The sequence below is a fragment of the Camelus ferus genome, chromosome 14, assembly GCF_009834535.1.
Source record: "Camelus ferus isolate YT-003-E chromosome 14, BCGSAC_Cfer_1.0, whole genome shotgun sequence".
Classification (NCBI taxonomy): domain Eukaryota; kingdom Metazoa; phylum Chordata; class Mammalia; order Artiodactyla; family Camelidae; genus Camelus; species Camelus ferus.
Window position 1 is genome coordinate 11,213,940 of NC_045709.1, and position 25,873 is coordinate 11,239,812.

Genomic DNA, 25,873 nt, shown 5'->3' on the forward strand with positions numbered 1-25,873 from the left:
CAACCAAGGAAGCCTGTGACCTTGGATAAGTCCCTTAGTATCTCTGGACTTGAGTTTCTCTATCTAAAGAATGAGTCATTGTGCTAGGAGCCCTTGCAGACTCTAAAATTCCCAGAAATCCAAAACTTGACAACCAAAGATCCAAACTTCTTTCACCAGCTGCTTTCATAAGTAGAAACAGTAGTCATCAGCGTTGGCTATCGGGCTAAATTCCATGACATCGGCTATAAGCAGTTTTCAGTTTCAGTAGGCAGCTCTTTTGTTCAGAACAATTTTGTCAAAAGTTTGGAGCTTTTTTTGTTTAAAAAATAAGTATTAGCAACTAGGCTTTATGTAAACTAATGTCTCATGTAATTTGCTATTAATATTACAGCAGAATTTTTAATGTGTATGGATGTTGCTTACAGCATTCAGTTTCTTTCACTCTCTGTGAAGGGTAACGGGCGCATGGACTACTTCGATGACTTCCTTTGTTTGATACATCAGTGTTTTAGCTTCAGATCTTGGCCTTGAGCAGGATATTCTCCATTTACTGAATAACTTCCAAGACCATTTGTCTTCAAGATTCTGAAATTTGCCAGAAGCGGTCTTAGAAGTACTTGCATTCAAACTTATGTATCTTTTTTCTTTTACCCTCTCCCTCCCATCTTCTTGGGAGAGATATTATTTAAAAAAAACCAACTGCATCTGGTTACCTGCATTTATTGCTGGGGAACTGGGGATGGGAAAGCACAAAAACATGTTACTGTTGATGTAAAGAAACGTGATGACAGGCAAACAGTTAAGCGCCAGGCAAACCTAGAAAGGGGGCAGCTAGACCTGAGTTTATGGGCACAAAGACTTTGAACTTTTATGTGTTTTGTATGTAAACCTGTATTTGAAGGAGAATTTATCGAGAGAATTTGGAAACCTGAATTTGTTTCTTTGTAGGTGATATTTGGAATTTAGAGAGCCTAACAGCTGCTGTTGTTACACAAATCCCAATTATCTTTTCTCTTGCTTCGAATGCTTCCAAGTAATGTGACATGTTAGTCTTCTTGGAAATGTGACTAAGGGCTTCTTACAAAGTTTACAGCTGATGCTGGGGGTTTGCAGCTGAAGCATTCCTTCTCTCCACCTCTTAAAATGCATGTAGTCAGAAAAGATTGAGGTCATTAGGCATTTGAGAGGGGGGGAAAGGATCCTACAATTTCCTGGGTGGAGAGAATATTCCATCGTTTGGTAGACAGCGAAACCTCTTTTCATAATTTAAAAACAAACAAGAATAATTCTTTCAACTCCCCAGGCAGATTAGCAGAATCTAAAATGAAGATTAATCAAAACCAAAAGTCAACTTAGTCACTGAACTAGTGGTCCTCAAACTACGGTCCGTTAGGGCAAAGCTATTTTCATAAGAAGATGAAGATGTTGTTTGCCTTTTTAGTTTTCATTGTCTAACAAGTGTGCAGACTGAATGCAGAAGCAGAGATGAAGCTCCACCTCTCTTCTACTAATGAGATTTGCAAAAATGGAAAACAGTGCCACTCTTTCCACTTAATTTTTTGTTTTGCACAAGGTAGTTATTTTCATAAAGAATGTTATCTATGTTAACATGTAATGAATGTATTATTGTTAATTTAATGAATTAATAGTTTACAGTTTTTTCAGTTTTAATTTCTAATATAATAAATGTCAATAGATCCAACCCATGGGGTCCTCAATAATTTTTAAGAATAAAGGGAACTAGAGACCCAAAAGTTTGAGAACTGCTGGTTTAAACAAAAAGAGGCTCAAATTCCAGGTCACTGATTGCTAGAGAGTGGAGACAGCCTTAAGTAAGAGCACGAGAATCTTCAAGGATCTTTCTTAGTGTCGTCTCTATGGGATTTGAATTTTTTTATCTTGTGCAGAAGGGAAAAATAAGGCACATATTGACAGCAAGGTCAGAGAGAGAACAAGACATATTGATAGAAAGAGGCCAAATGAAAGCTCAGTGGGTAAGATACTGGCTCCTCCTGTCCTCATTCCACGGAGTCGTGACCTCCTAGAGTGGATACTTGGCCCAAAGACTGGCCAGTGGTCTTTATTGGCTGGCTAGGGTCCTAGTGAGAAACGATGTTAAGTTGGTCAGATTCCTACCTTGAATTTGAACCTGGATGCACTACGAGAGTGAGCCAGTGGGTGAAGGTGAGAACTGTCACATTGTAGAGAGGGGCCAAAGGGGTTTTGATGGCTCCGTGCAAATCCAATTGTGAGGGACCCAAAGCTGAGCTGTCAGACGGGATTGGTTGGTTGAGAAAGGATAGTAGATTGCACTTGGAGAAAAAACAGAGAGAGGCCCCGAGCCTGCAAGAGAGACAGAGGGTGGCAGGTGTGGCTTCGGTGGCCAGTGCTCTCCCATTACGGCCTCTAATTCTTTACAGTGAGTCCTCTCTTCTTTACTGGGTTGAGTTTTCAGTAACCAAAAAAGCCTGAATAAAACCTAGAATAACACAAGTGTGCAGATTGTAAGGACTAGCACAGCTGGTATGATAAAGACTTGAATTTGTTTCTGAACTACCTGATAGCCAAGGCAGCAAGGAGACACGGTTCATCATGAAACTGTATAATAAAAAAGATGGCAGTTCTAAGGGTAGTTAATAGTTTTCTGTCACTGAATTTATAATCAATCACCTTCTTATGTATGGAGGTTCTTAAAAGATTTTAAAAAGAATTACCATATGATCCAGCAATCCGTCTGTGAGTATATATACCCAAAATAATTCAAACTGGATCTGGAAAAGAGATTTGCACACCCATGTTTATTGCTGCATTATTCACACTAGTCAAGAGATGAAAGCAACCCAAATGTCCCTTGACAGATGAATGGATTTTTTAAATGTAGTATACACATAGAAGGGAGTATTATTTAGTCTTAAAAAGGAAGGAAATTCTGACACCTGCTACACCATTGGTGAGCCTCAAGGACATGTTGCTTTGTGAAATAAGCCAGTCACAAAAGGACAAATGCTGTATGATTCCACTCATGTGAAGTATCTAAAGCAGTCAAAATCATAAAAACAAAAGTAGAAAGGTGGTTACGAAGAACTGCAGGAGGGCCAGGGAATTCATGTTTAGTGGGTTTAGAGTTTCAGTTTTGCAAGATGGAAAAGTTTCTAGAGGTACATTGCACAACAGTATGAATATACTTTACTGAACTGTACACTTAAAAATGGTTGAGGTGATAAATTCAATATTATGTATTTTTTAACCACAATTAAAAAGTCACTCAATAAATTAATAATTGAGGCACTAAGTAATATATTTGACAATATCCTGAACATTTCTAAAGCTGAAGCAGAAGTGGATCTTATATGGAAGTGTAAAAAATGAGAAGTTTACCAATATTGGGCCTCCCAACAAGATTTTGGCTTTAGATCACTTTCTCTTTCATGGAGGGAGATACAGAAAGAAGACACCTCTGTTCCAACCAGAAATGTAGTACCTCTACACTCAAGAAACTTCTAATGTGTATTTTCTCTTCTCAGTAATAGCTGTGCATACGTTCGTGTGTAAGAGTACCTTGGAGCCGTGCACTTTGTGACACTTTTGCTGAGCAGTTAAGCTGAAGACATTCCTTCCCTCATTCTTCATCACACTGGGGCTGAGTCAAGAGTTCCTGTTTATTTTTGTGTGTGTGACCTTGCCGGTTGGTTTGACTTCTTTTTCCCCGAGGAAGAGGAAATTAGATAAATATTAAATCAATTTATATACTCTGAAGTGCAACAAACTTGACAAAGAATCAGTAGCTAATCATCTAATTTTAGACATTTCTATTCCCTAAAATAGTGCTATATTTTAAGAAATAAGAGATCATTGGCCAACTTTCAACTAAACAAGAAACTTTATATTTTTTATGTGTAAAATACCATGATTCTATTATTAGAATTCTTCAGGATCTGTTTCACTGAACCTTAATAAGTGAGCAGGTGGGCCGTGCTTAGAACCGGTTAGCATTCCTTTACTGTAAACTCAGAGAGGAGAGTCTGGGTGACCATGGGAACAGCAGAGGAGCCAAGCTCATTGCTTTCTAATTGAATTATTATTGATTGTTCAAAAGTTCTCCTATTTTGTGCTGGTTGAACATTACTTTGAAAAAAGAGAAGAGAGAAGGGAGGGAGAGGGGAAGGGAGGAAGAAAGGAGGAAACTTGGTCAGGAAGTGTACTTGGCCCCGGTCGGTCGGAGGCTGCTGCCTTGACAACCGCATACAGTCTGGGTCTCCTTGCAGGGGAGCAGATACTTCCATTTCTTTCAGCCGCCGGGCCTTACTGTCCTTCTGTTATGCCTGTCTGGTCCCTGGATGGAACCAGAAGCCACAGCGTGGCCCTGTGGAGCTTAGTCTGCTGTTCCATTACTTCCTGTATTGCCTGGAAGAATCCAGGACATCTCTGGAACTTGTGATGTGTAGGAATCTAAGGGTCACCAGAAACAAACAAACGTTCCCTTTATTTGAGTGAAAACAGGAAGTACTGCCCGCAAGCCTCTTACTCAGACTGACAAAGGCTGAGGGACAACTTGACTCAGGTAAGGTGACCTCTGTTACCCAACAAGAGCCCTGGTATCTACTTGACAGATGGAAATGTATACACCAGTAGGAAATAATGTTTTTGTGAAAGATGCTACGAGAGGGTTGAGAATGGCACATGCGGATGCAGGCATGGGCCTTGTTGACATTCTTCAATGACAGGGCATGTCGGCAACTTTTCTTTTCAGTATGATGTTGCTGAAATAAAGAAATATGACCATCTGATTGACTCATTCTGCGGGGCCTGGTTTTTGGAGGAATTCAGAGAGAATTCCACAAGACGAGGAGGAGTAGAAAAAAACATTGACAAATGTATGAAGAAGCTGAATAGCCGGCCTCCATTTTTATTCTTTACTCCACCCCCAGTCCAAAGCGCTGGCCAGCAGTAAAGCCCTTAACACTGGAACGGAACCAGCCTTGCAGTTTGTTTTTCTCTTTTCATTTCTTTCCTTCTTTTGATCTGAAACATGCCTTCTTCCTTTCCTTCTAAATCTTAGGAATAGAATGGCGCTTCGTTCTGCCGTTGTAGTTACGATTGTGTTAAATGTCCCATGTAACAGGTACCCTGGCCAATATTGATCATCTCACTATAACTGCCACAAATCAAGACTTTTATTGGGTCCATAGTGTGTCTCCCAGGAACTGTGTTATCACCATTTTTCAATTTTAGTCCAAAAGTAGCAACCATAAATCTGTCTTTTTCACTCAGAGTTTATGAAGGAATGAAAAAACAATCCCATTCACAGAAGTTAACAGCAAAAGTCGAAATACGATCTCAAAAGGAAATATGTGAAACTTTGTTGAAGAAAATTGTAAAATGTTGTGAATATACATAAAAGAAGACTTTTAAATGTCAGTTCTTGAATTTAGGGATGTAGTGCCATTCCAATCAAAATTCTTAATGTCTTTTTTTTTCTTTTTTTCACAAAAAAAAGATTATTATAATGACCATCCAGCTACATTTTTTAAGAAGAGAAATTACATATATTTTGTATCTGAAGTAGTTAAATCATTTTCATTTTGATACAAGAATAGAATAGCAGATCAATAGAGCAGAGTTAGATAACTCCCAGACAGATCCAATTACATGTAAGAACATAAAATATGGTAAAGAAAATGTTAGAAGTCAGTCGTGGGTGGGAGAAGTTTTTAAGTAAAGAGTGCTGAAGCAGCTGATTTGCTCTTAAGAAAAAGATCGATTTTAATCTTCACTTCATGTCTGATACCAAAATAAATTCTGGGAGCTTTAAGCAGCTTTAAATGTACAAAGTGAAGCTTTAAAAGAAAAAACAAGAAACTAGGAGTAAACAGAGTGCACATTTATAAACAGTCTCTATCAGGAAGAACATGTAAGCTTAAAACAATAGAAATCACAGAGGAAAATATCATATTTGATTACATAAAATTTGAAATCTCTCAGTATGAAAAAGCTACTTAAATACAACTTAAATGAAAACAATAAATAGTTTACAAAATCATTAATATATTTTCTTTTAATTTTGGGGAGGTGGGTAATTAGGTTTTTTTAATTTATTTATTTATTTATTTATTTATTTATTTATTTATTTATTTATTTATTTATTTAACAGAGGTACTGGGGATTGAACCCAGAACTTTGTGCACGCTAAGCATGCACTGTATCACTGAGCTATACCATCCCCCAGTATTTTGACAATGAAGAAAATAGTTGTTTAAAATATGACGAGAGAAAGGATAATACCCTCAATCTTTGATAAGCATATTACAAGTAGATAAGAAAAACACTGAGAATCTAGCTATATTCTGATTATAAAGCTAGTAAAACTAAAAGTTAACAAAAATATAGCCACAAATGTAACTGCTTATAAATTCTGCTTAGACTTTTTTTCTAAATAATTCCTAACTTAAAGAAGAAATCAACATATAATATAGAAATTGTTTTAAAAGAGAGCCACTTTGTATCAAAACCTGTGGAGTACAGTCAAGGCTGTATTTAAAGAATTTTACCTTAAAATGTTATTACTTTAATATAAAAATGTATACATATGACCTAAGCATTGAACTTAATTTATGTGAAGAAATGATAAACCAAAAGGAAGTCTGAAGAGAGAATTATGAAAATAAATCTTGACATTAGCAATAGAGAAAACAAAGGACAGCAAATAAAATCAAAAGCTAGGTTTTAGAAACTACTGATAAAAATAGGTAAATTCCTGGCACATGACATTAAGAAAAACTATAAAAATTAAAAGCCGATGATATTAAACATAAAAAAATAGATACAACCATGTTATATTTATAACCACCTAATTCTGCTATAACTGCAACATGTTTGTTTGTTTTCATGCACTGTGCAGAATCACACAATAAAAACCATGGGCCATGTGGGAAAAATAGGGACACAATACTCAAAGTTGTTAAAAACCTGCTCTTTTTTAAAAAGGACCAAGCATTCACAATTTTATAGCCGAATTCTCTCTAATTCTTCAGTCAGAATTGTTCATTATAGTCCAGAAGAGTTTGTTTGTTTGTTTTTTAAGGTTAAGATGCTTACTTCATTTTACAAAGATAGCATTTGTTTATTTAACTTAACTCTCAAAGAGTACTTACTGTGTGCCAGGCACTGCTTTAAATGCTTCATGAATATTAACCAATCCTCTCTGCAGTCTTAGGAGGCTAGTACAGAGGAGGAAATGCAGCACAGAAATCCTGAATAACTTGTCCAAGATCTTGTAACTAGTACGTACTGTAGCTGGGATTTAAACCAGACAGTTTGGCTCCAGTGCCTGAGCTCTGAACTCTTAACTACTGTACTTTGCTATCTTTAAACCCAAACCCAAGGAAGTTGGCTCTCTGGTTCCTCAGTGGCTTTCTGAATTGTGTGAAGTACAGCCCCAGCAAGGCCTAAAATCTGACTTCTTCGGTGGCTGCTAACAAGGATAGACAGTACAACCTTTCAGAAGGAGGGGGAAGATAAGTTCCATGGAGTTATGATCAGAATTCAAAGCAAGGGAGGAGGGAGAGAGCTGGTAGATAAATTCTCTCTTCATCCTCTGCTTCCAAAGCCTCGTGTTTGTTCTTCTGTCGAGAGACTTACTGTTTGCCAGGGAGCTAGCTGGGTTTCTTCATGAAACATGGGCCAGCTTGGTGACACACCGCTCATCTTTTCCACTTCTTTGCCTTTTCTTCACTCATATCCTCTGATATTGCACCTCCAAACAATGGCTTTAGTTTCACCTCAGACTCTACTTTTTAGGAAACCAGCCTGCAGAAGAATTTGAAGACGATTCATGGAGCAAGAAATGAATGTGGCAAATAAATGTATAAAAAGTGCTCTGACTCATGAGCAGTTAGGGTAATACATACTAAACCATAGTGAGTTATAACTTTTTGTACATTAATTTTGGCAAAAAATTGAAAAGATGAGCAGTACCTAATGCAAAAATGATCACCACAAGCCTATTTAACACCCATCACCACACAGTTACAAATTATTTTTTTCTTGTGATGAGAACTTTTAAGATCTACTCTCTTAGCAACTTTCAAATATACAATGCAGTAATTAAAAAAAATTTTTACGACGCAGTATTTTTAACTATAGTTACTATATTGTATATGGTATCTCCAGGACTTATTTTATAATTGGAAGTTTGTACATTTTGATCACCTTCACCTGTTTTGATCATCCCCACCCCTCATCCCACCCCAGGCAACCACCAGCCTACTCTCTGTATCAGTTTTTTGTGGGGAGGGAGTAGTTTGTTTTGTTTTGTTTTAGTTTCCACGTGTAAGTGAGATCATACAATATTTATCTTCCTCTGTCTCACGTAGTTCACTTAGCATAATGATGCCCTCATGGTCCATCCATGTTGCCACAGATGGCAAGATTTTTGTTTTTAATGGCTGAATGATATTCCATTGTAGTAATATCCCACATTTTCTCTATCCATCCATCCATCCATCCATCCATGGACACTTAGGTTGCTTCCATGTCTTGGCTATTTGTAAATAATGCTACAGTGAATATGGGAGGACATACATATCTTTTCCAGTTAATGTTTTTGTTTTCTTTGGATAAATATCCAGAGGAATTCCTGGATCATATGGTAGTTCTTTTTAAAATTTTTAACAAGCCTCCATGCCATTTTCCATAGTGGCTGCACCAATTTACACTCCCACCAACATTGCACAAGGGTTCCCTTTTCTCCAGATGCTTGTCAACACTTGTTATCTCTTATCTTTTTGATAATAGCCATTCTGACAGGTGTAGGTGATATCTCATTATGGTTTTAATTTGCATTTCCCTGATAATTAGTGATATTGAGCATCTTTTCATGTACCTGTTGGCCATCTGTATGTCTTCTTTGGGAAAATTGCTATTCAGATCCTCTGCCCATTTCTTAATTAGATTGTTTTTTGTTATAGAGTTGTATGAGTTCTTTATATATTTTAGATATAACCTCTTATCAGATACATGGTTTGTAAATATTTTCTCCCATTCAGCAGGTCGTTTTTTCATTTTGTTGATGGTTTCCTTCACTGTGCAGGCTTTTAGTTCGATGTAGTCCCACTTGTTTATTTTTGCTTGTGTTGCCTTTGCTTTTTGGTATCAAATCCAAAAACTCATCCCCAAGACCAATGTCGAGGAGCTTACTGCCTATGTTTTCTTCTGGGAGTTTTATGGTTCAGTCTTATGTTCAAGTCTTTAATCCATTTTAAGTTAATTTTTGTGTTTGGTGTAAGATAGTGGTCCAGTTTCACTGTTTTTCATGTGGCTGTCTAGTTTTCCCAACACCATTTATTGAAGAGACTGTCCTTTCCCCATTGTATATTCTTGGTTCCTTTGTCGTAAATTGATTGACCATGTGATATTTTTTAATAAGGAAAACTAGAAACAATGTAAATATTCAATATAAGAACATTACAGTACATCCCATGTAGTCATTAAAAAGAATGAAGTCAAGTATGTACTTATATGCAATGATATGCATGATTTGTTACCAGAAAAAAGTATTGTTAAATATATTCATATTTTTAAAATTGTGTATATTATTCCAATACTTTCCATAATTATCTCTGAGAAATGGTATCATAGGGACTTTTTAATATTCATCAGTCTTACATTTCTTCGAATAGCATATTATTTCTTTCATCAAAAAAAATGAAAATGTGCTGACAAATTTCCTAAAATTTCTCCATAATTATGTTTTTAATTTCATAGGAAAAACAAATGAACAAAAACTTAAGTTTACCAATGCAGTGAACTGGTAATTTTATGTATATATACATTAACCTTAAGCACAGGTCTACATCCAGTTGTTTTATTTCATAGACTGCCTGTTTCCACAAGGAATTAATATACCTTTTGCCCAAGCTAAAGAACCGTTTCAGTATAGTCAAAATTACGTGAACTATATGAACCCAGTAAACACTTGCCCAAATAGTAATTGTCCTTAGTCAATTTATTTTGCATGTACGTTAGGAAATTTGGGGTGCTTTAAAGTGTGGAGCCCAGGATTGAGCTACTTGCCTGGGATGAAGGGTGCAGTGAACCGTTGCTCAGACCTGTGCGTGGCTTTCTTACCCACACTATGTGCTCCTTATGGGAAAACTACTCTAAAATTAGTCTGCTCTCCTCAGGTGTAAGTCTAACTCTCCAGGAATGAATATAGTGCCCCTCCATGAAGGAATAATGATACGAATTTTAAAAGTGACAAGTTGAATAATGTTATTACTGAGAAAATCCTGGTGAAGAAAATCCGTTTGTAGATAAGCCTCTTAAGAAGGGGTGGGCTAGGAAAACGGTACCCAGAGGAACTCTGTTACCGTGTTCAGGCTCTCATCACCTTGTACTTTATTTAACTATGTGGCATCTGTCACAAAAAGAGTATAATCGTTTACTTCTGAAAAGTCACACAAGCTATATGAATTCAGTAAATGCCGAGATAACACGTCATGAGTCTGTGCGTCTGTCCTCCCACCCAGTTTCTTTACGAAGTCAAGGAAGAAATCCTGGAAGCCTCTGAATGCTTTGAAAAGATTCATTGTTCTGTTTTTAAGTTCAGACAAAGGCATCAGTTTATTACCCTTTGCAGCTTTCCTCATACCTGACAACCTACTGTTTACGGATATAGGGGTATTTGCATGTAAAAGAAGCTGAGGGACTCAAAGCCCGACCGGGGCTTATAAACACTTGATTGATTTCTGCATATAATAGGTCATTGTATTTGTAGGTGCTCAGGTGAAGCCTGCACACAGATACACAGACTTACCTTTTCTGCGTCCTTACAAGAGTATATACAATGTGTTATGGAAACTGACATTTTGCAGTAAATTTGGCATACAAACTAATCCCGTCGGGTTGGGAGATAGCCATTTTGTCAGTGTTTATTGACTACCTGCTGCACCAAAGCATTGTGCCACGTGTCGTGCCAGGGACGAGCAAGGCGCAGCCTTGAGAAGCTTGTTGTACAGGGAAGTAAGTTACTGCTATTAGAAACAGAATCTTTAAAATATCTAATTTATTTCTCTAGTAGAGAATTGCCACCCATTTGCTCACTGGCCAGAGCCTTGCAAATTTTCAGCTGTGGCACCACTGAGAGAAAAGTAATTTGAGTCGGATTTGTCTTCAAAATTGACCAGAATCAGGACTCTGAACTTGATCCAGTTTCCTTCTCATGTATACTCCAAAAAAAAAAAAAAAAAAAAAAAAAATCAACTTCAGAGTTATAAGATAAAAATGAAAATTGCATTGGGTTGTAATTATGATTGTTACTCTTTAAGAGTTGATTGGCAAAACATTAATGTTAGATGTAATCCTGTGATGGTGTTTGCGCTATACAGTCTGGTTTTACCAAAACACTTACTCACTTAAAGAATTTCTTTTTGCTTAATATGTTTCTTCTCTTTTGCAGGAGTTTATTTTATCAGAAGATTATAACAAGATGACTCCTGTGAAAAACTATCAAGGTAGGAATGAGAGCAGTGTTTTCATCTTCCTAGACTTTGAAGTGTTTCCTGATGGCTTCCATCGCCAAGAGAGGGCTTGACTTTACAATAGTCAGGAAGACAAAACAGCAGTCCTTTGTCGTGAATATTATCCCAGTTTCTGACTTCAGAAGCAGAGGCCCCGAGAGGTTGGCTGACAGGCCTGTGGTCCTGTAGCTGGAGCCAGAGCAGGTCAGTGGGACTCCAGGGCCCACAGTCTTGGTCCTTTGTCTTCCTGCTCCACCACACTGCCTGGAAACCCTGCCCCAGACTTGGAGAGTGGGGCCAGGAGTGGCTTTCCATGGAGCTCATTTAATTTTTGGTTAAATGTTTTAAAAAGCTGAGAGTGTTCATATTGTCTAAGGAAAGGAACTAGAGTTTTATTGTGTCTTTGACATTGGCAGTGTACCGTAGACCATTTCCATAGTATAGACCAGGAGCAACGTTCAGCAAAGATTTTTTTCATCCAGGCAAATGTCAGTGTCAGGGTTCAGAACATGAGAAGTAGACCTTTTAGCACTTAGAGGTCATTTCATCCAAATCTCATGACCTCATTCATTCTGCATGATCATGCAGCATCTTCTCTGATACCTTCAGGGACATAGCATCCCATCCTGATTTTAGAAAATTCTAAGCGTGAAGTTCTTTATTTTTAGATTTTGATCCAAAATTTATTTCCTTATGGATTTATTCTTTAATTTTTTTCAAATATCATTTATCAAGTATTTATTGAGTACCTGCTGTGTTCCAATAACTGGATATAATAGTGAACAAGACATGTATATTATCTATAGATCAGCAGCACCCATGAAAATAGATGCCAAAAAAATCTAAACAAAATTTCAGCAGGTCAAATTTAGCAATATATCAAAGGATAAGTACCTCACCAAGTGAGGTTTATTCCAGGTTTATACCCAAAAGAAATGAAAGCAGGAACTCAAAACAGATACCTGTGTACCCATATGTATAGCATTATTCACTGTAGCTAAAAAGTGGAAACAAACTAAATGTCCATGGATGGATGAATGGGTAAACAAAATGTGGTATATCAATATGATGCATTATTATTTGGCCATAAAAAGGGAATGAAGTTCTAATTCCTGCTATAATGTGGGTGAAGCTTGAAAACGTGCTAAGTGATGGAAACTAGTCACAAAACACCATACCTTGTATGATTACACTTATATGAAATACCAAGAACAGGAGAATCCTTAGAGACAAAGCAAATTAGTCACTACCCAGGATTGGGGAAGGGGGAATTTGGGTATGGGTTTCTTTTGGGGTAATGGAAATGTTCTGGAAATAGAAAATTTTCCATGATAATTGTACAACATTGTGAGTATACTAAAAAAATCACTGAATTATATATACTCTAAAATGGTTTAAATGGTAAAATTATATTAAGTGAATTTTATCACAATTAACATTAAAAAATTAATCAGTGATACCAAAACCAGACAAAGATATTACAAGAAAGGAACTACAGTGCAGTATCTCTCATGAACTTAGCTGTAAAAATCCTCAAAAAATGCTAGCAAATCCAACAATGTATAGAAAGAATTATACACTGTGACCAAGTGGGAATTATTCCAGAAATACAAAGCTGGTTCAACATTTGAAAATCAGTGTAATCCATCACATTAAAAGGCTTGAAGAAAAATCATGTGATCATATTGATTGATACAGAAAAAGCATTTAATAAAATCTGACACCCATCCATAATAAAAACTCTCAGGAAATGACGAATAGATGGGAACTTCTTCAACTTGATAGCGAAATGTCTATAAAAAACCTAGAGCTAACATCAGACATTTGACCCTTGAACAACGCGAGAGTTAAGGGCACCAACCCTCTGCGCAGTGGAAAATCCGTGTGTAATTTACAGTCAGCCCACCGTATCTGCATTTTATCACATCCTCAGATTCAACCAACCTTGGATCATGCAGTACTGTAGTATTTACTAGTGAAAAAAAATCTGCACATAAGCGGACCCACGCAGTTCAAACCTGCATTGTTGGAGGCTCAGCTGTACTTAATTGTGAGAAACTAGATACTTTATCCCTAAGATCAAGATCATGACTCCTATTTAAGAAGTAGAGCCAGGCTTCAAGCCCAGGTTCCTGAAACTGAGTGATATGTATGTATCTTCACACGGTTTGTTTTTGAATAAAAGAATTCTGTCACCTTAGAAAAAGTATGTGCCTTAAGTTTTAAGGTTTGGTTTTTGTTTGTTTTCTTCAGTAGTCACAGGCAGCCTGACAGAGGAAGAGAACCAACTCTGGCAGAGAGACTAGGGTTTTAAAATTCTCGCTGCGTCGTTGATTGTGTAGCTTTGAGCGAGTCACGTAACATTTTTGAGCCTCTGTCTCCTCCTCTGGCACATGACCACAGCTCAGAGGGCCAAACCCCCTTATCTTTCTGGGCTACTGTCATCCCCTTGGACTTAGAAAGTAACAGGTAAAAGATCAAAGGCCTCTTCATAAGAAAAGGAGGCAAAGCGCTGGGGGCCGCTTTCTGCCTGAGACAGACTCGCGCACTTGAGGGTGAACCAAGGGAGAGTTCATTTTTATCCCGTCATTGGCGGAGCTTAAATTGAGCATTTGATGACACAGACGTGACAAGATCTTCAGGAGTTTTTCCAGGAAGTCCCATCTTTTAGTTAAAGACGACATTTTGATCTTGATGGTGGCCAAGTCTCTGAAAAGCAGGTACTGTGTAGAGAAGTCATATTATTACTGCTCCGGTGCCCCTTCAGAAGCCCCGTAGATTCACCAGGCTTCAAATATCAGATTTTAAAGCATCAGGCATTTGGTGGAATGACTGTCCTGGAGGTACCCACTGCGGTTCTGACTGTACTGTTCAGTAGCCAGTCTGTGAGGGCCATTTTGCCAAGGCCAGGTTGTGCCTGTAAAATGAGGAAGCCACCCAGCTTTGCACAGACATTACAATGACAAAGTGGGAATATCTTTTAAGTACCTGGCCCTAATTAGACACTCAGAAGTAGGCAGTGATGCTGTTCTTGCTGATAGAGCTGCATTGATCCATCCATACTGTCTGTAATCCTATTTTCATGATCAAAACGGGAAACTGCTGTCTTCTCTGTCATCTCATCACAGTCAGGATGAGTCTGCTCTCACCCACCAGGCTGCCAGCTCCTCAGCACGGAGCCTGGTGGGGCCCAAATTCCAGGGTATCAATCTTTGTTTATTCCAGTCTGCACTGTTCAGTGACCTTGGACCCCCTATACCTCTCCTCTGGAACTGCGTAATAAGAAAGCAAATATTTTATTGATTTTATTTGGTAATGGAGAAACCACGAGACCTTGGCCAAACTACTTAACGTCATTGTGCCTCAGTTTGCCCATATATAAAATATGGAGATGGAGTCGACGTGACATCAATAGTTTCTTCTAACTCTGAAATTGTATGATGCAGTAATTCTGTGATGGTGAGCAACCCTGGGAAATTCGCTCTCGTGATCACATGATGCATACATATACTTTGATGTCAGGGGTATTTCATTCTTTTTTTTATGGCACTTGGGAATAATTCTGTCCTCCTTTCCAAGCATTTGCTTTCTCACAGAAAGTTCATCTAGAACTTTGTTGTGGGTTTTTAAGCTAGCTTTCATCAGAAGGAGAACAGTAATGCTCTTTGCTTTTTTTTAAAGCTTAAATAAACTGACCTCGGTGACTTCATTAGAAGAACATCATTTCAAATGTGTTTTGTGGTCACACTGATCTAGCATTTTCTATTCCAGTAGCTCTAACATGTCTGAGAGAGGTGGCCTAGGCCCTTTGTATTGGGAAGAATTGCATATAAAAACTCGGCATGGCGCTCTACAGTGTCACGCCCCTACCCTGATGAGAACCACTGTTCTAGCCCGTGTTGATAATGGTTATCTACTCTTCAGCATACTCTAGGGTGGGGAGGAGAGAATGATGCATCTCTGTGGACTACGCTTTACCAGCCTCCTTCAGGATGTTTTACGGGTTATCTTCTTGTCTCTTGGTTTTTAGCACATCAGAGCAGAGTGACGATGATCCTGTTTGTCCTGGAGCTGGAGTGGGTACTGAGCACGGGGCAGGACAAGCAGTTTGCCTGGCACTGCTCTGAGAGTGGGCAGCGCCTGGGAGGTTATCGCACCAGTGCCGTGGCCTCGGGCCTGCAGTATCCTTTGCTGGACAAAATCCTTTGGTGGGAACTTAGTTGTTGACTTCCTTCTTTTGTGAACATTTTGGGTATGTGCAGCTTGGAAGTTTCTTGTTTTACTTGCTGAAGTTGCCAAGCTGATTAAGATGCTTGCAGACTCTCCAACACACAAATCATCAAGGGTCCTGACGTAGGTGGAGTAAAGTAAGCTGATTTCACCCGAAATAACAGTCCCTGATGAGCAGCTGAGCAGGTTGTGGGTCTACTATGACACAAAGTCTGACTTCTGGACAGGACACAGCCCAGATTTGTGAGCCTCAGCTGTCAGAAAGAATTACGGAACATGGAGATAAAACCATCACTGAAATACAATTTTTTAATTTTTGTACAGAAGTAATTTACACCCAGACATTAAGGTTGTGAACACTCCCACTGGTGCCTGGTGGAAGAACCACAGGACTCCTGTTCACTTTAAGAATATTTATTGCGAGGGTACCCTGCCAGCACCAGAGTAGTTAGCTGGTATCTACACAGTGATGCTAGTCTTTGTTCCAGGTACAAGACTTTTCCAGGATGTATAGAATGATATTAATTCTCATCTCCCAAGTCTCCAGGGCCCATGTGCTCAGTGTGAATACCTGCTAATGCTCGGTAACCCTCACATCTGGCCCCCTGGGCTCCAGCGAGCGCAGGCCTGACAAGTATGAAGCCCGTATGGGCGCTGCTACCATTGGAAGTAGTTAAGAGCCCCAAGTTTCTTTGTTTAAAAAGTGTAGAATCTCTCCACCTTCTGACAAGTGAGGAAATAGTTGGAAACATTGCTTGTCTGCAAAAGCAGGGTGAAATCAACTTGCTTTCAGATTTCCATCTCGTATTTATAAAATGCCTATTCAGTGATTCGCAGCCATCTGACAAAGTCCCCTGCTGCTTCCCTGCAGATGTGTGACAGTAGCTGTATTTCTGTGTGTGTGTATCTATAAGCTAATGTCACTCTTATTTTCCTAATGGAAAAGCAAGATGAAGAACCTGGGAATGGCCATCGTGGCAGGTTGTAAAAGTGGCGAGTCACCAAGAAGACCAGAAGCAAGGGCAGTAAGGAATGGAAAGCAGACTCCGCTTACCGCTGAGAGGGAGGTACCACTCGTACCTTTGAGAGGGTGGTTAACAAAAGAAACTCCAAAGTTTACTTTCTAAAAGCCAGTTCAGACAAGCATAATGCTTGAGTTGAAATACATGGACTCTCCTGCCAATAGATTAATGATTCCTTTCAGTGTTAGAATTGGATCTCCCTTAGAGATCATCCAGTCCGATTTCTCACTTTACAGACGAGCTGGCTGAAGCCCAGAGAGGGTCACGTGCCTTGTCTGCAGCCACCCAGCTGGTATGCAGGAAAACCACCACCAGCGCCCAGATCTTCTGCCTCGGACTGCTGGTTTTTCTCATTATACTGTACTACCCCTTTGAGAACAGAACTAATGGCATCAATATAATTTGTTCTTAACCTGCTGACTTCTAGATCACTAGCCAAGCCTAGTGATAAGTCTTCTGTATCACCTAACCAAACCAGGGAATATGGAAAAAATACAGATTGTGCCTTAAGATGTTTACTTTTTAAACTATCTGAAAATGAAAGAAAAAAAGAAAAAAAGAAAACAAAAACTCCACAAATACACGGAGTTAAACTTGTCCTGACTCTTACAGTCTTTCGCTCCTCTCTTCCAGCATCTCCAAAAGTCATCTTCATTTTTCAGCTGTTTTCTTTGGCCACACCATGTAGTTCACTAAGCAGAAAAAAATCATGTGATTGGCGATCAGAAGCTTTTGTGTGAATGTGAAAGCCTCAGTGTGAATGACCATCCAGCCCACCCTTGCTATTCAGGTGGACGGGAGCTGCACTACTCCAGACGCAGAGGACCTTCCAGGAGACTCCCTCCCCCTCCACCAGGTCTGCTCCTCTAGCTCCAGCTTTGGAGCACAGTGCCCGCCCTTGCTCCTGGGAGCATGTATGTACCTGGGGTTTTTCCAGGGCTGCACACTGACGCACAGCACAGCCGCTTTTGCTGGAGGGGCTCAGCCAAGAACCACGTGACTTTCCTAAGGCTACAGGGTGTTTTCTGGGAGCTGCCTGGTGCACAGATTGTTAACCAGAAACTCATATAGCGTTGAGGTTCACATTAAAATCCAGGGTTTTCTTTTTTAATCCTTATTTTTTATTGAAGTGTAGTCGATTTACAATGTTAGATTCAGATATATGGCAAAGCATAAAATCCAGTTTTTAAACACATTTTTCTAATGGGAACCCTCCACCAACCACCATCCCACACCTCCTCTTCTTTCTGCCACCTCCGTACTTACAGGTTTTGGGTTTTGGCAGGTTTTTTTTTTTTGATTTGGGGGGTTTTTTAGTGATAAGTAAAGGAAGGATATCTCTTGAAGTAACATAAAATGTTCAGAATATTATTACCCCTATTTCTCTTCATAGTGGACGTCGGTGGCATAGACTTCTACAGATGGCACCTAATTGTCTCCCATCGCCACCTCAAACAGTCATTCAAACAAGCCAACAAGAAAAAGCCAGATTGAATTCAGCCTTTTTTTCTCTTCTTTCAGGCCTCTTAGTAGAGAAGTAAATATGCAGTGAAAAATAACCAAAATTCAAGTAGAGAAATAAAGGATGACAAAGAGACTGACCAGTTCGCAAATTGAATTATCAGGTGATTTTAAATCACCTCAAAATCTTTGTTGCTTTGGCCAAAGATCTGAAGCATGAAATATTAAGTGAACTACAATATTAATAACAACAACAATAATAATAAGGAAGCAAAGGAGGGGAAAGAGGAGGAAATATTTTACATTTGCAGTCCCTCAGAGTCTAGGTGGTACTTCTACGTAATGTTACTCTGTGTACTATCGGAACAATAAGGCAAAGTAAAAACAAAAAGATGTGATTCTCAATTTTCACAGTGTAGAAACCAAGGCCCAGAGAGGCTCAAAAAGATTAACAGACTTTCTTGAGGTCACATGACTATTATGTGGCAGAACCAGGATTAGAACTTGGGTGTTAACACCTTTCACCTGACCCCCTCTGCTCATACTATTATTTACCTGCAGTTGTGAAGACTGTTGGGTATCAGATTGCATCTGTTTTTTCATCAGTGTTCTTATAATTAATCAAGATAACTTTAAGGTGATTTTATTCTGTGTAAATCTGAACATTGTTTTACATATATCTGATAACTTGTGTGGAAAGGATAACCTTTCTCCCTTGTTCTTGAGACTGGAAGGATTTGTTACACCCTCTTCTCCTTCACTTAAAGAAAAAATGTTTTGTTATGAAAATTTTCAAAATGTGTAGCAAATTGGAGAAAAAGTGTAACAGACACTCATGCACTCATCACTCAGTTGCACTGTTGATTCTTCTGTCCCTTGTCGCTTTGCCTCTTTTTGCTAGAAGATTTTAAAGCAAATTCCAGACCTTCTGGAATTTGTCTTCTTATCCTTACATATTTCATTGTGCACCTCTGAAAAATATGGACCTTTTCCCAATAATCACTGTACTGTTATTACTCCTAAAAATTTATAATCATTCCTTGATAATGTTGAATAATTGATCCATTTTCAAATTTCATCCATTGTTTCAAAAATGGCTTTTGGCAGTGGGTTTGTGTGAAATTAGGTCCAGACAAGCTGCACATATAGGATATGATTATTTCATCTAAATTTCTCAATCTCCCTTTCACTTTTTAAAAAATGTGCCTCTGTAACTTGTTGGAGGCAGTCCCACACTTTAAAGTGATCTCTTCTTCCTCACCATGGAATTTAACTTGTTCCTCTTCCTCCCTTTCTCCCAGATTTTTCTGTAAACTGCAAGTTGCCTCTGTCATCTTGACTGCGTTCAGATGCGACTTTTGGTTAGAACCCTTGGTAGTTGTGCTGTGTGGTTCACACGGCTTCTCAGCAGGAAGCACACAGTGTTGGGTTGTCACCCTTCCGGTGTGGCCCAGATTGATCAGTGATTTGGGGGGTGACAGCCAGGTCTCTGCAGTGCAGTCCTCTCCATCAGCCTTTCATTTAGTGGTTTTGTCCACTGCTGGTCTTCGCCTGAACCAGCCCTTTCATTAGGGTTGCAAAATGGTGATTTTGTAATCCTCTCATTTTTTTCCAAGTTTATTGATTGGAATTCTTCTATAATGTAGATCTTTCCCTCATTAAGTAGGGCTATTTGGTTATCCTGAAATACAATTAGTACAGGAAAAGCAACATAGATTCTTAATTATTTCTCTTTAATTGCCCATTTTTAGAGCAGAGATTTAGTGCCCTGGTTACCTCCAATAGGGATTTTTTTTAATTCACATTTTTTATTGAAGTGTAGTTGATCTATAATATTAATTTCAGGTGTACAGCAAAGCAATTCAGTTGCATATACATACATATTTCTTTCTCAGATTCTTTTCCATTACAACTCATTACAAGAAATTGAATATAGTTCCCTGTGTTACATAGTAGGTCCTTGTTGTTTATCTCTTTTATATATAGTAATGTGTATTTATTAATCCCAAACTCCTAAAGTATCCCTTCCCCACCCACCACCCCCATAGGGACCTTCTTTTTTTCTTTTTGAGCTTTATTATAAACTCTTAGGGTTTGGCTTTTTAATAATATATTCAGTATATTTCAATAAATTGCCTCTCCCCCTTTTTAATACTCATATTGTCCCATCTTCAGCCAGTAAGAGCCACATCATATTGGCTCCTGTGTCTTTTTGATACAACCCCATTAGCCGTCGATAGCATCTTTGCTTTTTGGCTCAACATATCTGAGGCTCATCGTGTACTTTTCCTGTTCCGGTCCTGGAATCAGCCAGTTCTTTTATGAGAAATAGTATTCAGAGATAGCTAGGAAATATATAAGTGTATATTTTAAAAAAGAAAATAAATCTTCAGTTCATATAATATGTCTGATTCAAATTTAACATTAGTAGAGTTTTTACTTCATTTTTGTACTTGATTCTTTTGGGCTGAAAAACTTGGTTCCTAAAACATCAGCATTCCTATTTGCTTCATCTTTTTTTACATTGTTTCAAAATAATAATACCAATACTATAATAACAAGACTACCGAATGAGATTTTAGATTTCTTTGCAGTGTTCTTGGTCCTTAGAATAGATTCTGCCAAGAATGTACGGTCAAAATGCTATGTTTTAAAGTCACTTGAAATAATTCTGTTAACTCATATCACCAATTTGATAGTTAGGTTTATTTGTTTCAATTTGTTGTCAGTTTGGGGGACTGTAAAAAAATTTTTATGAATATTTTGAACATGTAAAATAATTACAAGATTCCATAATAGAAACTACATAACAAGAGAGAAGTCTCACTGCCATCTCTGTCCCCTTGGCTTGTTTGTCCCTTCTTACAGGTGGCCACTTTTGTTAGATCTTGATTAATCCTTCCAGTGCTTCCTTTTGTAAATATACGTGTGCATGCACTTCTATTCAGATTACCCTCCTTATGTACACAGAGGCAGTGTAGCATATAAACTCTTAGGTACCTTGACTTTTCTTCCCACTTAATAATCTATCCTGGAGATTACTCTATGTCAGATTTCCCAGCTGCATAGTATTCTATTGCACAGATGTATCATAGTTAATGAGTCCTCTTTTGATGGACTTTTGGGTAGTTTTCAAACCTTAACTATTAAAATAATGTGCAGTGAGTAGCCTCAGGCATGTGTCATTTCGTATTTTTGCCATTGTGCCTCTGGGGCAGAACTCTACAAGTAGGAGTCCAAGGCATTACCAACCAGGGGAGCTCCCTGGAGACCCAGTGCCTCGGGTTTTTACTGGAGCCTGGTCACATGGGCAGCCTCTTCTTGGCATGGGCCAAAATTCCAGACCCCCTAGAAGGAAAACAGATGTTTGGCATAAACCATATTGTTTGTACGGTTAGGGCACAGTGAGCCACTTTTGTCTTTTAGTGGTGGGAACCATCCCTAAACCCAAGTTCCCAGATGCCATGCCAATCTTGTAACAGCAGCCTTTCAAAGGATAGTGGTCAGGCCTGCTAGGTTACTATTTCATTTCATTTTATTTTTTTGTAAGGCACCGTTTTCATGTCTTGAACTATCCATACATGTATCTTGCCCATTTTTTCAGTAGGTTTGTAGTCTTCTTGATTGCTCTTTTTATTTGAGGGATTTAGGCTTTTTGTGACATCAGCTGCAATTTTTTTTTCAATTTGTCTTTTGCTTTGCTTATGGCATTTGTTTGTTGTTTGTGTTTTTGAGTCATAGCTTAATTCCCACTCCAAGCTTATAAAGGATCTCTCCCATCTAGAACTTAACAGTTTTCATTTTTTACATTTAGAATCCCATTTGGAATTCATCCTGGTATATGAAGTGTAATATAGATCCTGTTTTGTTTTTCCAAATGATTATTCAGTTTGTACCAACTTTTTTTTTTATCCATCTTTTCCCTCTTCGTTTGAAGAGCCACCTTTGTCAGACATGAATATGCTTGCATGTTAGACATCTATGTGCTTTGGGGTCTATTTCTAGACTTTCTATTCTGTTCCATTGGTCTGTTTGTCTATCTATGCACCACACTTTTAATTAAAGAAATTTTGTAACATGTTTTAGTATCTAGTAGGGCTAATCTCCCCCATCACAATACCACACTGCACTTATTTTCAGAGTATTCCTGGCTCTTCTTGCTTATTTATTTTTCTATATAAACTTTAGAATTAACATATCTCTAGGAAAAATCCATATGTTGACATTTTTATAGGGATTATATTAAGTTTATAAATTCATTTTGTGAGAATTGACATCTTTATCATACTGAGTCTTACTGTCCAGTAATACTGTATGTCTTTCGTTTTGTCATGTCACTTGTGTCTTTCAGCATTATAGCCAAGTTCTCCTCGTATGGGATTTGCACATTTCTTGTTACATTTATGCTTTTGGGCATGGGTGGGAGGCAGGTATTGGTAAATCCATCCACTCGCTTTTGAGAAACAATCCTTAACGCTTACATGACAGATTTGATGTTGAAACCCGGCATGTGTTTATTGGTGACCACTCAGGCCAAGTAACCATCCTCAAACTGGAGCAAGAAAACTGCAGCCTGGTCACAACGTTCAGAGGACATACAGGTGGGACTGAAAGCAGACTCTCCACGTGCTGCTGTCACAGTGAGACGTCGCCTGCTGCATGTTCTGATGTGCACGTGATATGCTGTGAAGGTGATGCGGTACAGTCTGGGCTTGTGCAGAGATGCACGTGACACCCGTAACTGATTTCAGAACGGTTCAGTAAGATAGAACATCAAAAATGTTCTACATGCGCCCAAACGAAAGAGCAAACCATCTGTTTTGAAAATGGCGATGATTTGGTTCTTTGTCACATTGCGCTGGAGAAGGCTGGTGTTGGCATCCGTTAGTGAGACATTGTCTGAGGCTATGTGGCAGCTGCAGAACCCTGGAAGGCCAAAAGGACAGCTGCTTCAGTCTGTCCTTGCATTCCTTGGAAGATGGTGTGCGAGACAGACTCTCACTTCTAAGACAAATGAAATGAAAAATAGATTCGTCATGGGTATCTAGGCTACATGAAAAGGTATAAGCTCCTCTTTAACTTTCCTTCCTCTGGGGCTCTTTTCAAGGCCCCTTTTATGTTACTGGTCTGCTCAAGGTCGTTTAAGCAAGGTGATAGAACGTGTCCACACTTAGCCTTTGAGAGACTTGAATAGATGACGATGACCGATTGTTTACCAGTATTTTTAACAGGTGATGTTGACCCTGGAAAATGTCACTGCCTGTTTTTGCGGTTCTTAAGGAGATTTTGTGTCTTCTGTAGATTAGCAACCCATTTTTTTTAGTATAGAACAAAGTTAATATCGAGTTTAGACGTCATATAAGAACAAAAGTAGGAGAATGAGGATGTAAAATGGGATAGTACCTAGATCATAAGGGATTTCCTAAAGGGGAAAAAGGGAATGTGTTAAAGAGAAAATTGAATCCAGTGGAAAAGATTCATAAAAGACCCTCTTAATTATCTGTATCTTTGGGAGGAAGAGCACAGAGAAGTGTCTGCTGTGGATAGGACCCTGGTCTTTCCTGACTGGATTTCTCCTTTCAGCCACCTACATCCTGGCCACGCCTGGCCTGCTAGGGGCCTGAGACTGTCCTGCGTCAGGGCTGTGGGTCCTGCTGACTTCAGCCTCCTAATCTTTTCCTTAAACCCTCACTCCGCCTCCACTCACTCTTGCCCTTGTCGACAAGTCCAGTCCTTGACCCCTCCTTCCCTGGTGTCTCCGCCCCACCTCCCCGTCCTTCCGCCTCACATCAGCCCCACATTCCCCAGCACTGTTAGTTCAGGGCGCTTCTTCCTTCCTGGTGAAACTTATCTGTGATTCAGACTATCCACGCCCTCTCCCGGGTCTGCCACAAGTCACGCCCCGAGCTTCAGACCATTATTACCATTGCAGATGCATCATTCCAACCCAGACTCCGGAGCCCTCAGCTAATCCGTGTGATGTCCTCAGTCCACAGTCCACTCCTCCTCCCACCCGCCTCAGCAGCTCTTCCAGACCTTCGCCACTCTCCCCAGGCTCCCTTCAAAGAAAAATGGAGGTGATTATAGACTGAAACTTGGTGTTCATTAAGCACTAACTCCCTACTTCCTCTCCCTGCAGCCTCTGGCAAACACCCTGCTGCTTTCTGTCTCTGTGAATTTAGTGACTCTGGGTACCTCATCTGAGTGGACTCATGCAGTATTTGCTGCTTTGTGACTGGCTCATTTCACTAGCACAGTATCGCCACGTTGTAGCAAACAGCAGCACGTCTTAAAAGAGCATCCTTCTCCCAGCTGCCTCACACTCACCCCCTCCTGTTGGCTTTCCAGCCACCTGCAATTTGGCTCATGTCTCTCACTTCTCTTCCGCTGCTCCCCCTGAGGTGGCCCGTGGCCTGCTGGTTGCTCAGTCCAGTGGCCATGTTTTAAACTATGTCCTACTTAACCTTTCGGTAGCATTTCACATTGTGGCCATTCCTTCCTGCTGTAACAGCTCTCGTTTGGCTTCTGTAACACAGTCTCTCCCAGTTTGAAGTCTCCGACTATTCCCTTCTCTCCTTTGTGGTGTGGTTGTCTTTGTGGCTTCTGCCCTGGACCCTCGTCTCCTCACCTCCCGTGCTCGCCATGGTTGACCTTGGCCACTACTCCCAATCACAGCAAGAAAGGGCGTAGTCATCATCCTCCCCTCAGAGCCCTCACAGCCCAGTGAGCGAGACAGAAGCTAGACAGTAATTACAGTGCGTGGTGGGAAGGGCGGGGAAGCAGCACCCAGCACTTCCAAGAACGCAAGATGGGCACCTCGCTTGGACAGGAGTGGGCGTCAGTCAGGAGGGTCAGGGAGGGTCCCAGGGGAGATGTGGCTGGACCTGAGCTCTTTGGGGAAGAGTAAGTGTTGAGTTCATTAAAAAAAAAAAAAAAAAAAAAAAAAAGGCGAGGAGAGCAGTGCAGGCAGAGAAAACCAACAGAGTCTGAGGCCTAAAGATTTGCAAAAGCATGGCTGTCTTGGGACACCTAGTATCTCTTCTTGGCTGGAACACCAAGCATGAGGTGGGGGCAGCCAGAAAGGAAGTGAGAATCAGTTCAGATCACCGAGAGCGTTATCCTGACGTTAGTGAGAAACGTGAAGGCGTTTTAAGCAAAGATGTTAACCTGGTCAGATTTTAGAAGATTGCTGTGGCAGGTAGAGAGGGTGATCGGAAAGCTCGCAGGAAACTGTCCTCGCAACGTGGCCGAGGTGATGGGAAAGCGGGGAGGGGATGGACCCACGGTAAACTGTTAGGCAGTGAGCTCAGCGGGCCTGGTGATGGGCTGGATGGCTCCCAGATTTGGTTCAGGCAGAGGCTGGCTTTCAGCGCCGACCTTCTGGCTCTTTAGAAGTCAGGCGTTAACGAGAGCACTGATCGGAACGCTCTGGGTCATAAAGGGAGTAAGTAGCTGCTGCTTACTGCTGTGAGGTGAGCCAGCTGTGGCCCAGGGATTTCATGTCTTCCAGGTTAGTCCAATATAAAATATTACCTTGACATTGTATCTTATCTTTCTGAAAGAGTGAAAGCATTTTCACATGATTTTGCCATGAAATATCTTTGAGGAAGATAGGACATGTCCCAGGAAGGTCCTTATCTAACATGAAGGCAAATAAATGTA

At 39.7% G+C, this 25,873-nt stretch overlaps 1 protein-coding gene across 2 annotated transcripts in view; it reads left to right on the top strand.

Annotated features, from left to right (window-relative positions):
* Nucleotides 1–25,873, top strand: part of WDFY2 (WD repeat and FYVE domain containing 2) — a 148,814-nt gene that overhangs the window by 90,616 nt on the left and 32,325 nt on the right. For both annotated transcript variants that reach the window (XM_032496212.1, XM_032496213.1), the window contains 3 exons: nt 11,438–11,492; nt 15,529–15,679; nt 22,700–22,812. In XM_032496212.1, coding sequence (XP_032352103.1) covers nt 11,438–11,492; nt 15,529–15,679; nt 22,700–22,812 — 319 coding nt within the window. The remainder of the gene's footprint in view (nt 1–11,437; nt 11,493–15,528; nt 15,680–22,699; nt 22,813–25,873) is intronic.